General features: G+C 38.6%; 1 protein-coding gene across 1 annotated transcript in view; it reads left to right on the top strand.

Moving 5' to 3' along the window:
- Window positions 1–6,846: 6,846 nt before the first annotated feature.
- ATP6AP1 (ATPase, H+ transporting, lysosomal accessory protein 1) overlaps window positions 6,847–17,026 on the top strand; it is a 50,714-nt gene continuing 40,534 nt past the window's right edge. Inside the window, exons 1-3 of the mRNA XM_010151738.1 lie at window positions 6,847–6,959; window positions 14,269–14,395; window positions 14,499–14,567. Coding sequence (XP_010150040.1) covers window positions 6,847–6,959; window positions 14,269–14,395; window positions 14,499–14,567 — 309 coding nt within the window. The remainder of the gene's footprint in view (window positions 6,960–14,268; window positions 14,396–14,498; window positions 14,568–17,026) is intronic.

Here is a 17,026-nt window from a genome sequence, read left to right as displayed (position 1 = left end):
GGGGGCCCCCGCCACTGGCCAAGGCCCGGCCCATCAGCAACAGTGGTATTGCCTCTGGGATAACGTATTTGAGAATCTGGGAGTGGTGGAGGGGAAACTGAGAGGAGAAATTGTAGCAGACAGAGAGAGCGATGTGAGAGGAACAGCTCTGCAGACCCCCGGGTCAGTGGAGAAGTAGGGGAAAGAGGTGTTCCAGGTGCTGGAGCAGAGATACCCCGGCAGCCCATGGTGCAGCCCATGGTGAGGCCGGCTGTGCCCTGCAGCCATGGAGGGTCACGGGGGAGCAGAGACCCGCCTGCAGCCTGGGGAGGGCCCTATGCTGGAGCAGAAGGATGCCCAAAGGAAGCTGTGACTCCATGGGAAACCCACACTGAAGCAGGCTCCTGGCAGGACCTGTGTCCCTATGGAGAGAGGAGCCCAGGCTGGAGCAGGTTTGCTGGCAGGACTTGTGACCCCCAGGGGGACCAAGGCTGAAGTAGCCTGCTCCTGATGGACTGTACCCCATGGAAAGGATCCATGCCAGAGCAGTTTGTGAACTGCAGCCTGTGGGAAGGACTTATATTGGAGTAGTTCAAGGAGGACTGTCTCCCATGGGAGGGACCTCATGCTGGAGCAGGGGCAGAGTGTGAGGTGTTCTACCCCTGAGGAGGAAGAAGCAGCAGAGACAATGTGTGATGGACTGACCACAACCCCCATTCCCCATCCCTCTGCACTGCTTGGGCAGAGGAGGTAGAGAAAAGCGGGAGTGAATTCGGGCATGGGAAGAAGGGAGGTGTGGGGGAAGGTGTTTTAAGAATTGGTTTTAGTTCTCTTTTACTCTGATTTGATTGACGATATTTTTTTTTTCCCAAGCTGGATCTGTTTTGCCCGTGATGGTAATTGCTGAATGGTTTCTCCCTGTCCTTATCTCAATCCATGAGCCTTTTGTTATGTTGTCTCCCCCATGTCCAGTTGAGAAGGGTCGTAATAGGGCAGCTTTAGTGGGCACCTGACCTCCAGCCAGGGTCAACCCACCACATAAGCTTTGTAAATGCTACATTTTTAGAGCAGTGACTGTCTCTCTGTGTATGCCTGTGTTGCTTGGAACATTCTGTCTGTAGTATAATATTCCTGTTGGGGGTAATCTAGCTAATTCTTTGTGACCTTTTAATGAGAAAAATAATGCTATAAACACTGTATTAAATTTATTTCTCTCATCCTAAGCATATAAGGCAGAAAACCCCTCAAACACTATATTCCTACAGAACAACAGACTTGATGCGCCTTTGCGAACATAGAAGCTTTGCCTTGCAATCATTTATGCAGAAGAATAACTTTACTTTTTATAGCTCATCTTGATGGTCATGGTGGAATGGCCAGTATGTATTTATTGTATCCAAGATCTTGAAATTATTGTAAACCAGATTCATAATACACAACAAACAAACCAGACTGTTTGAAACATGTTTATATCTTGAGGAGCTTGTGTTATTTAAACTAGAGGTTATTCGGCTTGAAACCTCGGTTCTAGATGTGCTTTTGACCCAGGACAAAGCCTTTTGCTCTAACAAATAAACTGTGTTAAAACAGTAGCATTTACAAACAGAAATAAGCATATATTTGGCATTAAACAGCTGGAAACTGGATTGACTCCTTCAACAGAACATGAACTGTAGAACCAGTACCTGACTGATCGGTGTATACTAACGTAAGTGGACTCTTTCCATTGATTTTACCATTAAATTCCGATTTTGGATTTTATTTCAGTACTGGGTTAATTATAGAGCTGCAGTACACGAGCATTCTGGTTGATTTGTGTGCTTTCCGGGTTCTTAACCTTGAGATAGGAATGGCTGCTAAGATTGGGCATCTTCCAGAATGATAAAAGGATTTTTGAAGAAAATTGAGTTGAATGGGAAGAAGGAAAACATGAATCATGGTCTGTGTTGCTTCACCTGTTTATGTAGCTTATAGATTATATTTAAAAAGGTACTGGCCAAGTATAAAGAATAAAGTGTTCTCTGTATCAGACAGTGGCGGATACTGGAAAACCTCATTGTAAAGATCAGTGTCAGATTAAACATACTGTTTTTCTAGAAGAATTCATTGCCTTTTAGCAGGAAAACTTCAGATAAAGGGTCAGACCTGCCAGTTTATATTAGAACTGAGTAAATTCTTTACAAGCACAGCTGATCATCTTTGTGTGAACTTCAGAGATTTACTCACAAGATGGTTTTGGAATCTGTTCGTAACAAGGTTTCTGCTTTGGAGCCTAGATCTCTCCAGGATAATGCGAACAAATGACTGCCAGGTGCCATTGCCTCTTCAAAGTTGAAATTCTAACCTCTCTTCACTTCTGACAAGTAGCTGAAGTGACAGGCTTATCGAGTCTCTTAAACCGTAGCTTGGAGGTTGAGTCCACGAGGAGTCTACACTCCTGAAACCCTGATGAGAGGTGCTGTGTTTGTCCCCTCTCTTCCCTAGATGTAGATGCTCACTACCAGGGAAAGGAGATCAGTCCATAGGGCTTGTATTTCTCCTTCTGCACTAGGAGAGAGACGTGGCCAATTACCACTGCAACTTGCTCACAGAACTCCTTTGTGAGCAGGACTCGTCAAGCATGAAGCAACACTTGCCTTCTACCCACTTCCAACTCCACTAGTAATCCATTTCCAGAGGGAGAAGTTCCAGCTTTCTTCCCACGTGCACAAGTGGGTAGTGTGTTGATTTGGCAAAGAAGCACAAGCATTTGCCTCCCCACTCCCAAGAGGGAAGTCCGTGTTTTTTTCCAGGATGTAAGTTTCCCTGTTTATGTCTCAAAGGAATAAGAACTCAGAGAAATTGCTCCCTCCACCTCCTTGCCCCAAAAAGATGTCCCAGTGAACAAAGCATTAATTCCCTTCTTAGATAATAAAATGATTGTAAAAAGCGATAAAACAGGATTATAGGATAAATACTTGACAGTGGCAAAGTAGTTGCAGTGTTTGGCATACAGAAAATACTTTTTCAGTAGTAAATTATGCTAATAGTATCTGAGATTTTAAATATATATATATATTTCTAAATCTTGGTTTCTTTTTATTATTATTTATTTTGTGAAGAGGCTAAATTTGAATCTGTTTATTTTCTGAGCTAGAGGAAGAGGTTCTTTAATATGCTGCTGTAATATCATGCTAGCTCCCAAACCTCAAGGTTCAAATTTGCATGCAAAATAGATGGCACTTATTTTTGTCACCTGTCTACAGATAGGCCTTCTGGCTTATCTTGTACTGTAAATTGTCCTTCTTAAAAGTCATCCCTTTTAGCCTGACTTGCAGGCCTGAATTTACCTTCATTCCACACAAATCTGGCTTTCACTTCTCTTTTTATACAACTTCTTACATCAGAAATACAGAATTCTGAAATTGAGAGGATTTTTTTTTTAAGATTAATAAACAAAAAAAAGTAAGCCTCCATTATCTTGGTGTTTTCTCTCCAATTATTTTTTTATGAGTTTTATATTTCAATTTTGATGGGATAAGAAATACGTATGATATGTGATAGGCATAGAATTGTAAAAGAAAACATGTATAGATCTAGAGAAATGGGTAGGAGTAAAATGTATAGTATGTCAATATTGTAGCTTCTCTTAATAAAATTATTTTAGTTAAGTGGAGATTCATGGTAATGGAGGTGTTATTTTCTTCATTGCTGTTTCATAGTGATCTCACAGTAGTCTGAGTTTCAGTATTTTGAATTTGTGTTGAATTTAAAAACATTCTCATGTGCAAGCAGTTCTAAACCTAGACTCAAGTTCTCCTATGGGTTTTCAAGGAAAAAGCCCTACAGATATGCAACAGTAAACTGTGTGCACTTTTATGCATACTGGCAGATATCAATTAAGTGTTTTTAGGTTCCTGCTCACAGATAAAAACCACTGTAATCTCATTTTAATTAAATGGAAGAAAGGAATCTTTTTGAAAAAACTCTTTGCAATAAATGTATTTTTTTGTAAGATTTGGCAAAAAAAATCTTTATTTTTAGGAGTGAGGAAAAAAGAGAAAAAGGAGAAAATATATGCAGATGCAATTGTGAGCCAAATTTACTGAGGGAGGCAAATTAAAATCCAACTCTATAGATTCTCCTCCTTCCTTATTTTTTTTTCAAATCTTTCTTCACTTCAGTTGTTCCCAAACTGTGGTTTGTGGAGAAATATTAATTAAAAAAAATTAGTTTGTTTTCTGTTAAAAGTTTGTTCATAGGGAATATGTTAATCTGAGAGAAAACAATCTGGCTTTGTTTGAAGAAGTTTTAAGACTGTTTCTATACAGCAGAATGTGGAGTGTATACCCACCAACTGTGCTCCATCTCACTTGGGTGTGATTTGGTTAGTGTGTGCAAATACCATCCAAGAGATCCAGCTCAAACCAAGGGGTAATCTAGTTTTTCAGATATTACCAGCTGGAAAGAGTCAGGGGCAATATACCTTTCTTTCCTAATTCTTTCCCTTGTATTAGCTTCTCTTTTGTTTTCATTAACCTACTTTAAGTCAGTGATTTTGGGTGCAAGAAGCCAGAAATCTCTTACATGATTTAGGCTTTTTGTCCAGGGTATCAGCATTTGAGTATGAACTTGTAAAATAACTTGCACATCCCAGCAGTGGAAATTTTGAAATGGTGTGAATGCTTTAGCCCTGTGTAATAATAGAGCTGAACATTAGTCACCCATTTAAAAGGTACAGAATTGTCAAATATTTAATAATGAATCATTTTCTCTTGTGGTGAGGTTCCTGTCAGGTTACAACACATATTTTTATGACACTCTATATTTATTGGTCTTGATTTCCATACATTCAGGTCAGTTTGTTGAGGGTTTATTCTGGTGTGGAAGTCCTGGCAGTGTTCATTATAATTATCAACTGGTTTAGTAACAGAGGAGACCCACTAAAACATACTCTTCACTGGTTCATGTTAGAAGAATGGTATGAGGTGCCTCCTTCTTGCTGTTTCCTAAAGCAAGGATCTCTGCACTGTGCAAGGTAAAGAATGAAAGGAATCACAGTCTGAGAAGGCAAAAGCCTGATGGAATTAAAGTGTAGTAGTAATGCAGTATTTCCCTAGACTGACAACTGCAATGCAAATCTATCAGGTTCTGCAAAATTGGAAGTTTTGCTGAAAATTCTGTTTTTAGTATTCTGTGGCAACCACAGAACATTGTGCACTCTTGATTTACGTAATGCTGATCTTCAATTTGTCTTCTTTTCATATATGAAGGTTAATTGTAAGCACGCAGAAAAGACCTACAGTCAATGGGCTTTGCAGGGAGGAGATACACACAAAAACTGGCAAGAGTATTCTAGACATTTATGTGGGAAACCAGATCTCTCATGTCCTGAAAGACACCATGGAAAAGTTAACCACTTTGAGAATTACAATATATTTTGCTGGTGCTGATCATGCTATTCCAGTTCGTACTAAAGTCTGTCTAGGGTGTCCCAGTTCTACGCCTGTCTTTGTGCTCTGGATTGCTGTCTTACCTGTAAGCTCCCTCAGACAGACAAACAGCAGCTTGTGGAAAGGGAGGTGAAGGATTTCCCATGTATCTCGGAGAAGAGGAAAAAGAGCAATTAAAGGGTTAACTCCAGTGTTACATAAAGGTAACGTGGAGAAGAACAGGAACATGTAAATGATCGGTTTTATTACTTCCCTCAAAATTATTATTTTTGTCTCAGAAATCTGATTTCAGATTGAAGTGATGAACAAGTTGCCTTATATTAGACAACAGCATTGTAACACTACGCTGAGTTAAGGCAAATGGATTTCATTAATCAAACCACGTGTGCTCAGAAGTGCACGTCTTCTGACATCTGTTTATATCTTCTCTTACAATTTTCATTGTGCTTCCTTGTTTTTCCCTTATCACAACTTGTTAACATAATTTCTTTTTCTTTCTTTTCTTTTTTTTTTTTTTTTTTTGCATGTATTATCCTTAACATCTTGTTCTGATTGTGAAGAGGCAACTGTGCCCCGTGCCGACCATGTGACGGGTGACTGTTGCTGCTTAATGTAGTCACAAGGTGCAGAAACAGCTCAGTGCTTGGCAAGAACAAAGAAGTATGCTGGAGGAATTTGCTTCCCAGCATGAAGAAATGCTCTATAACTATTTTGATCTTACATGAGACTTGTGAAACACTGAAGTCATGTCAGGTTCTGATGTGATTATAATTTGCTCCTGACTTTTGATATTTTTGATTTTTTGGGACAGTATTGCTCCATGAAAAAGAGAGCTGAACAATTCCATGTTTCGCTGGATATACTCCAAACGTACTATTTTCTCACTCTCTTCCTTCTTGCTGGAATCTGCCACGGATAGATTTACTGCAGATTTCAAACCTGTCAACACCCAAATGTGTGACACCAGCTCTCAATACATGTGAAAGAGCTAAGCTGAGGGACATGATAATATGTAGCAGGGGAAGGAGATAGAAGTTCTGCAGAATACATTTTGTGCAGTACAGAAAACTTCTGTAAACTCCATTTTGAAGTTGAGCAACTCCCTTATCAGCCTGCAGTTATCAGGGAGTTAGAAAACAGAAGTACAGGAGTCCAGACTTCATGACTCACGTTTGTGCTAGAATGTTAAGAGTACTGCAGAGAGTTTTATGAGCTGCTTAAATCACAAAACTGAAAGTTATTAAAAATATGTATAACTCCCAACTTCAAGCTCAGGAAGTCCATGTTTTGAAAATTCCCGCTATTGTTAGAGAGCAGCCTCACCCAGCAGCCCTGCTGGATCCGTATAGCTGCAGCTGAACCGGAAAGTGCAGCTGTGCATACGCCCAGACTTTCTTTTGCAGTTGGACAGTTACGTACGAACTTGCCTGGAGTCATGACACGGCTCTACCCTGCTGCTCCAGCCCCGCTCTTATGCACCCTCGCCGTCCTGTTCAAAACGTCTCTGGCAGTGAACCACGTACCGATGCTGCTTTGGTCAACTCGGAGGTAAGAAATGCAATAAAAGAGTATCTCTGCTTAAGCTATTGCTCTGTGTGTGTGTGCAGAATATGGTGTATATCACCACTCTACTAAATAGCCCCTACGCAGTAAAATTACCCAAATTTGCCCCTCGGTAGTCGAACAACCTAACAGATGAATTTACCCATTTTTATTTATAATTTTAGCGTTGTAAGCTGGGTGGGGAGAAGTAAATAAACCCCATATTCTTCTAATTTAAAGCAGATATGCTTCATTCACCCTAAGGCAACCTTGAAGTACACTGTTAGAGATCTTGTGACTTAAGGCACAACAGAAGACAGTCTCAGAAGAAGGAGCTGACCAAAGACTGTGTGGGTAAAATTAATCCTTGCATTTCCTAACTCCTGAATCCTGATTTTTTGCTTTAATGTTCTCTTTACTGCACATTTTTTAATAGAATACACTGTTATATGTATACACATCAGTTGTTAGAAAGAACTGCAGAATCTTGACAGATCCAGAGAGACATGTGAAATTCAGGGGTTTGCATGTACTTATGAAATAAGACTTTGAACTTGTCTTGAAAGAGACAGATATAGACCTCTTTCTTCCAACCAGGAATTTTATTCAGGCGGACTTTAAGGATTTTATACAGTTACTTGGGGTTTCCAGAAATAGGGTGGCTTGAACAGCACAGTAGCTTCAGCTGGTGAACCGGATACGTAATTTCTCAGAGTACTTTGCACCACTTATTCACAAAGCTGTCTGCACAGGGCATACACACTGGTTTTGTCTAGGAAGTACTGCCCCAAAATACAAGGTGATGTCAGAGATTTGTCTGAAAAGGCTCCTGTGGGGCTTATGGGATCGCAGGACTGATTTTAAGGGGTAAAGGAAAATTCCTCTCCTGCATGGGAAAGCAACAACAGATCAGCTGTACTCTAAGTTTGCCTAAAGTGTGCTCTGGCCTGAGTAAATTACTTGACTCTCTCTTCCCAACTCCTAAATCCTCCACATCCTTAACCTGATTTATCTACATTGTAAACCTTCTCATGTAGAAGTCATCTTATTCCCTCCGCAAGCACATATGTATTATACCTAGTTCAACAGGCCTGATCTCACCTGGGTATTTATTAATTTCTCTAATACAAATAAGCAATAACACCCACAGTATTTGGAATTTGTCACAATCCAGCTGGGTGATTTCATAAGCATGAAATGCTTTCCTGTACCGCCAATGGCCTCGGTGCACAAGTTAACCCCCACTTTTGCTGTAAGGATGAACAAAAAGGGGCTGCAGTGATGGGGACTCCTGTTGGGTCCCTTTGCTGGCATGACCAAGCTGGGCAGGGAGAGTTTCTGGGCAGGGAGAGTTTCCTTCTGAACTCCTTCGGTCATCAATTCTTGTCAGGCCTGAATTCATGGGATTTGATTCTTTTGTATCTTTTTGCATTGTTAATTCCCAGAGCTTTATCTGTGATTTACTCTTCTGTAAACTGGGAAAGGAACCAAACCAATGGCTTCCTGGGAGGTAGTTATCCTTTCGGCTAGTTGTGCTACATTCACTCTAACTTCCATGAGGCTTTGAGCCGTTCTTCAACACATTTGAGACAGTGTGAATTATCTAGCTGTCACTAGGAAGAGAATTAGACTAAATTCTGCTCTCTCTTATCCTAGTGTAAATCATTTGTCATGAGGCGTTTATTTAGATTTAAGTCTGAGAGCTAAATCTTGTTAATATTTTCTTACTTTGCTTTTTCTTTTTTTTTTTTCAGTTGCTTCTCAATGTGGTAATTTTAAGACAGAAATGGGAATATTTAGAGATTTTATGAACATCAGGGATTAGATTGATTTGGTTGTTCAGTAGATCTTTCTCGATGTATAGTGACACATAGACAAGCATGCTACTTTTCTGGTTTTTTTTCATATGTGACACTGTAATGTTGAAGGCCATGGAAAACAGGTATGTAGAAGGTGTTGACTGTGTTTCTTTCATATGTATCCTGGACATTGCATCCTTTTCCCAACAGTAATTAATACCAGCTTTGACATATGTCTACCCATCTTTTAAGCATTTCCAGAAACAGAACCTCCTCCGGTCCCTGGGGAGACACAACATATAGGAATCTGCAAAGTTTGTTTAAGTTTGATTAGGTAATATTGACTTTATTTTTTTTGCCCTGAAAGAAGTATGTCCGTGTGAACGGATGTCTCAACATCAAGGTTTTTTTATATTCAAAGTACTTTAGCTGTTCACCTTTATAGAACACAGGCACATGTATGAGTACTAAATCTCTGTATGTAAAAACAAAGTAAATGTTGGAAAGAGTTCTTCTTAGGATAAAAGTGATCCTAAAAGTCTAAGCAAAGATCAATGCTTCCTTTGTTCCACTTCTTTGTTTATATAAACAACAGACCTGTTGTCAATATAAGCAGTCTTATCAGTTAATCCAGGGTGGTCATAACATCAAACTTTCCACCAGGATGCAATTAGCAACTTGCTCTACTGCAGATTGTTCAGGTTTATGCAAATCTAGAGCAAGAAAATCAGGATAGTGGACTGATCAAACCAGTTTCATGTTTCCAGGAATAGAACATTTTCTCAAGAAGTGTTCCTTTTACCATGACCTTTGCGTTTTTGAAAGGCGAAGTTCTTGTGGGGCAGAAATCAGTCCTGGTGAAAGTCAATGAAGTAATGCGAAAGGAGATTTATGTTATTTCATAAAATAAAGAAACAGTAAGAGTAACTTTTGTTTACTAACCCTTCACCCCATGCTTTACACCTTGGTATTTTGCAGTGGTGCAAGGTTTGCCATGTGTCATCTACAGGCTTATGAAATCTGGAAACTACTATTAAAAGTTTTAGGAAAGGTAACGAAAGAAGTGGGGCAATTATCCATGGTTTTTTTAATTCACTTTGTGGAAACATGTCCCACCAGTTTAGAACTTCAATGATTCATTGATCAACAGAACCTGCAGTTCACTAATCTATTCCATCCCCCTCTCCCAGGTTATCACTTAGGGTATGATATCCAATAGTTGACAGATAGTACATTTTGGTCTTCTTTAGAACTAGCCAGTGTTTGTAAAGGTGTATCTCAGAACAGCTATATTAGAAGAATGCAACACTTGGAAGTCTCTCTTTTATGCATTATTATTGTACTGTAATCATGCTGTTAAAGATGTTAGATGTCAGATACAGATGATACCTGCAACTGACAAACACATGAAGCGTGCAAAGATAAAAGGAAGTGTGATATAAACCCTTACAGGGACATTAGTAAATCAAATACCTCTTTCCTCTACAAAGAAAAATGCAGATCTCTACATTGAGAAAAATAAGAAGTTTCTACCAAACAACAATCTTTCTCCATTGAACTCAGGAAAAAGATGAATTTGTATTAACTCAGTAGGTCACCATATCCTGCTTTTCACAAACAAATACTAATAGATCAGTGGTCATTCTCCAAATAACTTTGGTCTACAAAATTCAACCTTTATCTTAAATTAGCCTTTAAACTAATATCTCCTGGCTGCTTTTTAAAATGGTAGAAATGGAGAGATTCCTTTTGCGTACGATTCACAGAAGAAATTTGATTTAGCCATTTTGAACCAATATTCAAAAGAATTTCTTTCTCTACTTGGATTAGAGAGGAAGCCTGAGGAAGTAAATTCATTCAAATTAGCTTTTGTGATTGCCCCCTCATGTGTTTGTTTTAGGAATGATTTTTGCCTACAGGCATTGAAAATATATTGCTACCTTGATTTATGCTATGCTTATACTGAGAAACGAATCCTTTTTTAGCAAATCCAGATTATAAATGTCTTTGAAAAGGCATTCATGCCAAATAGTACATTTGCAGTATTTCTTAAAACTGCAGGGAATTTGCTGAAAATCTGCTGAAAGAAGGTGAAACATAAAAAGGATACAGTGGAAACAGAAAAACTGTAATAGCTGTAACTTTATTGGACTTCTGTGGAGATACTGTGTGCTAGCATGCTTGCGTAGCTTTTTGAACTTTTTCTTCTATATTCATGACTTTTCATTTTACTACCACTGCTAGTAATGTGGATGTGAGATTTGTGTGTAAAAGTGGTATTTGAAGGTCTTTTCAATTTATTTTTTTAAAATTAGATTGTTTACTTCTGCTGTGCAGGAGAAAATGTTATTTCCTAAATGGTAATCACGAGGCAACTGAAAGTGAAAACTGACAAGAATAACTTGCAGAAAGGAGTTCAGAAGCCAACTACAAAGCAAGAATATAAGCTCACAAGTTAGAGTGACAGAAGTCCTGTTTATCCTACTGTCTCCCGTCTGGGAGGTCCAGGTACAAGAAATCTTGAAATCTTTGCTTCCATCAAAAATAAGTGCTGACATCCCACTTCTACATAGAAAGAGCACTGGTCGGAGAAAAATCTATGTGCTTAAACTTGTCATGTCAGAGCAGTTAGGGATAAGAAAGAAGCAAAATACCTAGCTAAGCTTTCTTGCCTTCTCTAGTGCATTTTCTGGCTATTGAAAGAAAGAGAGCGCAGTGGAATTCTGTTTCCTTCTTTTTAGCCAGCAGGAAAGCACATACATTAGCAGAGATGTTCATCATTATGAGCCCCCACAGCTGAGGAGCACAGGGTAGTTCTACAGTGGGGATGATCAGCATGATGTGCTTGGCATGCAGATGACTGCACCAGGTTGTGCTTCTTTGGACATAAATATTAGTGCGAGCAATCAATAATAGCAATCAATATGTGTGCTGGCCTACTGCCTGTTTCATCCTATGCCATCCCTTACTGATCTCTCGGTGCCTGCTTGAGGTGAGGAGTTCAAAGGGATGGACTGGTTCATTGCATTCAGTAAAGCACACCTACACCTCCAGCTTATCCATGATGCGCTATCTATGGCAGTCATGTATCTCCATTTCACTCTGCAGTTCACAGCAAACCAGCTGGTAAAATGTACTGGCATTTCCCATCTGAACTGTGGTGAGAATATTGTTGCACTCAGCTGAGAGTAGCAGCCCATTCAAGGAAGGCTGTAGTCTTGCCAACGGCCATCCATAGTACTCAGCACACTATTGAAAAGAAGCAAAATGAATGTGTGTATAATATGGTGAATATAAGTATTAGGCAAATGCTGCATTATAATAGAATTATTAACTCACCCGTATAGATTTATTTTTCTAATAATGATGCTCGAGTTACTAAAGCTGACTGCCTGGAAGGTAAAAGTCTCACAAAAGGTGCTTTTCAAGGTTAAATCACTAGCAAGAGCTGCTTCAAGGAACAGGGAATACGTTAGAAGCAAGTATGCTTTAAAACAGGATCATTAAATTTCTGAGGTTTTGAGTTCGCGACAAAAGCCTTTGTGATTGTGCTGCTGCAAATAACTTAGTTTTGTTTCATGTGCTTTCTGTTACATTTAATTCTTAATTGCAAGTCCCAAAAGCACTATAAATCTTCATTTTTTCTAATAATAGGCATGAAATAGATTTAGTTAGTTTTTAAAATAAATATAAAAATATATTCACTATAATTTTCTTTCACACAAGCCATTTTTTAACACCTCTTAATTTAATCTATCTTCTTTTCCTTCAATATCATTAGTATTTTGGTGTGGCCATGCAGTGCATAAAGTCAGTATGAAAATCAATTCCTGAATAGTCATTCAGAATCTTTAGGAGTTTTTGTGTTTTCAAAGATCTTATTTTTAAAGATAATAATTAAATATTTGAGATCATTAGGTTTGACTTTTCTGAAAAGTTGAGGCATGTCTGTTACAATTTCTAAGTTGTTTGGCTTCATAAAAATAAATTAATAGTAATTTCCAAGCACGAAATAATGAAGAAGGGAAGATGCGGAGCAAAACTAAGGAAATACAAATGATCATCTCTACCAAATGGAAAAAAATTCTTTCCTGCACAGCAGGGTTTACTCTAAAGATTGAGAAGCGACAGACAGAAGGTCTACTGGGATTTAATTTTAACATTTGCAGCATATTGTCCTGAAAGAGTCTTGCACCGTGTACCGTTTGCTCTAACACTGCCCCAAACCCCAGTGTCGGCAGGGAGCTCCTAGCTGTGGGTGCAGCTGGAGGCTTCAATTCAGTCTTGGCAATCTTTACTGGAATTACTGGAAAGTCTTGACGTGAAATATAGATTTTCCTTACCTGAGAAACAACACTGAACCCTGACCCCCACCCAATGTGTTCATCACCTCTGTTCTGCCTCCACCTTAAGAGGCTGCAAAGATTGCTTTCATTCGTAAAAGCTTGCTGTGCAAGGGTCATTTTCAAATGGCATTTGGGTTAGAAAATGTAATAAGCATCTCAGTTTCACCAAATTGCAATTATATAATAGCTGCTGCTACACCACATAGCAATTCTCTATATTCTATTTTTTTTGTAATTAGAACCATTTACAGGATCTGGAATATTTGATTTCTCATCTTAGCGACTGATGTGTGTTTGGGAAAATTGGAAATTAGTCTTCAGACTCTGGGTTTTCCACAGAATGACAATAATACCTTAGTCAAGACACCTAGGACCAAAATTTTTATAATAAATTTCACCCCTACAGACCCATGTTGCTTAACGTTAAAATCTCAGTCAGGTGTTGAAACAATAATGCTACCTCATGTTTTGCTCATAACTGTTCTTTTATAGTAGTAAAAATAAATAGAAGGGTTATTTCTCTGTCCAGTCCTCATGATGACAGGTTGGCAAAAAGGATTGTAAGCTTTTCTTTGTGTCTTGAGCTGTTCTGTTCAGAGGAGCTTCTGGAAAGGGGGCATTTCTGACCTGCTTCTGCAGAGTGGTTCTGCATCATGAAATCCTTAGGAGAAAACATACTGTTTACAACAACACTGAAAAGCCACTTTCACTTGACAAAAGTTTTATGAGAAAATATTGGCTTATGACAACTTGTGGTCTAGCCTGAGTTCTCCTCTCTGGTCCACAAGATGTCTGATGGCATTGGAAAGTATTTTGGGAGTTGGAATTCCCTTTGGGAACTCTCTCTCTGAAAGTTTGCAACATCTTCTTCTTCATTCCACTTAGCAGCTAAATTTTTGAAAGATGCAACTGTGCTGTTGTACCCAAACAAGAAAGTAGAGTGAGACAGTTACCTTGATGGGACCAATTGCGTTCCTGTTGTAACACAGGTAATGTGATATGCACATAAATGGGCAAGTTCTTTCCCTCTTGAGTAGAATCCAAGTCAACTGAACTGCAAACCTGATCTTAATCCAAAGATGATGATACCATTACCTGTTCCTGCATATTTAAAGAAAGAAGATGTGCCATCTTTGGCAGCAAATTTTACAGAGAATATTTTCTTTGTAGTTCACAGTGGAATCCAGACACTGCTTTGCACGAAGGACACGTTGTCTCAGCACAGGAGCTGACTGGACTCTTGCAACCTGTTTTTACCCAGAACTCCAGAAACCTCATCTTGTTCCTGCAAGATACAGTATGTAACATTAATTCCTTTTCTCTCACCGATGCTGAGTGCAAGTCTGTACCTAAATGAGATGCCATGACTCCTTCTCACCAGCCTACTCTTTTTTTTTCAGCTTAGCGTAGAGGATTTCACGTACCTCACTGAATCCTATGGGAGCAAGAATCCATTTCAAAACGTTCAGGCAAGCATGTGTCTCTTTTATTTCTTTGTATGCAGTATTTAAAATTAAAAAAAAAGATATAAGAAAGATGCAAACAAACAATAATGTGAAAATTAAACTGAACTACAACAGTTTTCCTATTTAAATTATTTATTGAGTTTGTTTCAGTTTAAGCTGATGGACTAAAGGAAATCAACTGAGTGTGCTGTGTAGCTTTTTTATTTCTGAAGATCAACTTTTCAGAATTCATTGTAACAGACAAAATTCTTCCTAAACATGCTGCAGTTTTGTATTGTAAAAAACAATATGCTGACACCCCAATATTCTGTTTTGAAGCCATAGGAAAAAAGAAGTTATAGGAATCAATTATTTATTCCTGATTTTCAGAATTGAATGTCTGTTTTATTGTCATAGAAATTAACTCGTAGACTCTTAACTCATGCAGTGAGTTAACTGTTTCATATTTGAATGTAGTTAATATATGACTAGAAACTGGATTGCTTTAATCATAAAAAAAACTTTGCTGCTTGAGTATTTTAAAGTCAACCCCAGGCGCAGAATCTAAGACGGAGTCCTCCTGAGCTGGTCAGCAACTTGAAATTCTCAGGGAGTTTACAGATATGGTGCACGGCATCTCTGATTATACTTACACGACAGTTTATTGAACTGTAATTAGACAAAGGAGGTGTTGACACATGGAAATCATAAAGGCATTCCTATAGGCAGAGAACGATGAACAGAGCTGCCTGTTAGTCACATAACGGGCATCAGAGCGCATGAGGAGCTGTAAATTGTAAATACCCAAGCACCACACAACAAGCTGTTAGTGTAATTATATACATAAATATTCACATATTACCTGTCCCTACATCTCTACTGTCTAAGCACCTGACATCCTCCTTGTGTCACTGATACTGGAGATTTTGCCATATAACAACACTGTTTTAACACTTACACTGGAACAAAAACAACTATTCAGAGTATGTACATGGGTTTTCTGAGGAATGAATGGGAGTAATAATCGTTTGTAGTGTTAAGGATCAGTGGTTGTGCCCACAGGCAGAAGTACTGGTACTTCTCTGGTGTGGCTTATCTCTGGGTTTAAAATCTATGCAAAACTCTGTCTGGAGCAAATTTTGTTGCTGCCTGACTGCAGAGCTAGTTTGATTTTAGAAGCTTTGTGAAAGGTACACATGACACTGCAAGCTCTTAATGACGTGGTGGTCTTATTTAAGTAGACCCTGGATGTTTAACAGGAGGGGTTTTAAAGTATTTAAAACTTTCTTCTTTTGCCTTGTAATTAAGATTCCATCAGCACTGTAGATAGAGCTTGTAGCCAAACAGAGATGAGTCCGGGTTTAGAAATCGGGCGGTACACTGAGTAGTTTGGGGACCTACAGAGGCTAGAGAGGAGGTCCCCAGCTAAACAAAAGATCGTGTTTAAGTAAATCTTTGGACTGTATCTGGCAGAGCAAAGATTTACACCCAGGTTTTCAGCAAGCTGAATAAATGTCAGTACCAATTTGTTTGCTTTCTGAGCTTGTCTTTGTTCCCTTTCTGTCTTGGAGCTGAGAAACTTTTTCTCATTACAGCTTCTTTAAAACTGGAAAGTTTCTTTTTACAGATTGCTCACCTTAACTCCAGCTCTTCCTAGATTTATTCTGTTGGACTTGGCAATCTTAATATTTTTCTAGCATAGTCTTGTGGGGGTGAGGTGCTGTAACTTGAGTGAAAGAAAATGCGATGTATAAATGAAATATTTCTTTTTCAGTTAGGTGCCCATATGGAGAATTTTGTAAACAATCTAGTGCATAGACTCATAGCTTATAGGACCAGAAAGGATCTTTATAATCATCCAGTTCCACCTTAGATGTAACAGAGACTACAAAATTTTGCTCAGTTGCTATCGCATCTGTTGCAGTCCAACTGAACTACTTTGGAAAGAAATCCATTCTTAATCATGCTATGAAAAACTCTGTCATAATACTCTCAGAACACAGAACAAAGTGAAGGTCACATCTCAATTTTCTCACTGTGGAAATTAGAATCTTTGATGTTGCATAATCACAAATTTTTATACCTTCACACTCTATATTATGCAAGTGATTCATTAACTTATAATACATATTCCGTGTCACTCGAGTATCCTCCTTCTGAACTTCAGAAATGAAAATCTATTCACAAAATGAAACTGGATATCTCATTTAGAATGTATATGTGCACGTATCAGCACGTGTACTACAAGAAGGAAGTGTTATTTGTAGAAGAGTTATAGGATTGTATACCACAGACATTGGCAGATATTAGATTTCTTCAGTTACATTAGCAGCTGTTTTGAGCTTTTGGGATCAATGGGTTTGTATGCAATAAGAGAATTTTATTTCCAGTTAATACAGAAGGAATAGTATAGGTAGATCATTTATCGTAAACAAAGAACTTCTAAATTAAATAATAAAATACAAAGATTAGTACTTGGGGAC

The sequence above is a fragment of the Eurypyga helias genome, unplaced genomic scaffold (assembly GCF_000690775.1).
Source record: "Eurypyga helias isolate BGI_N326 unplaced genomic scaffold, ASM69077v1 scaffold3105, whole genome shotgun sequence".
NCBI lineage: Eukaryota > Metazoa > Chordata > Aves > Eurypygiformes > Eurypygidae > Eurypyga > Eurypyga helias.
This window is presented reverse-complemented; position numbering and strand designations above follow the sequence as displayed.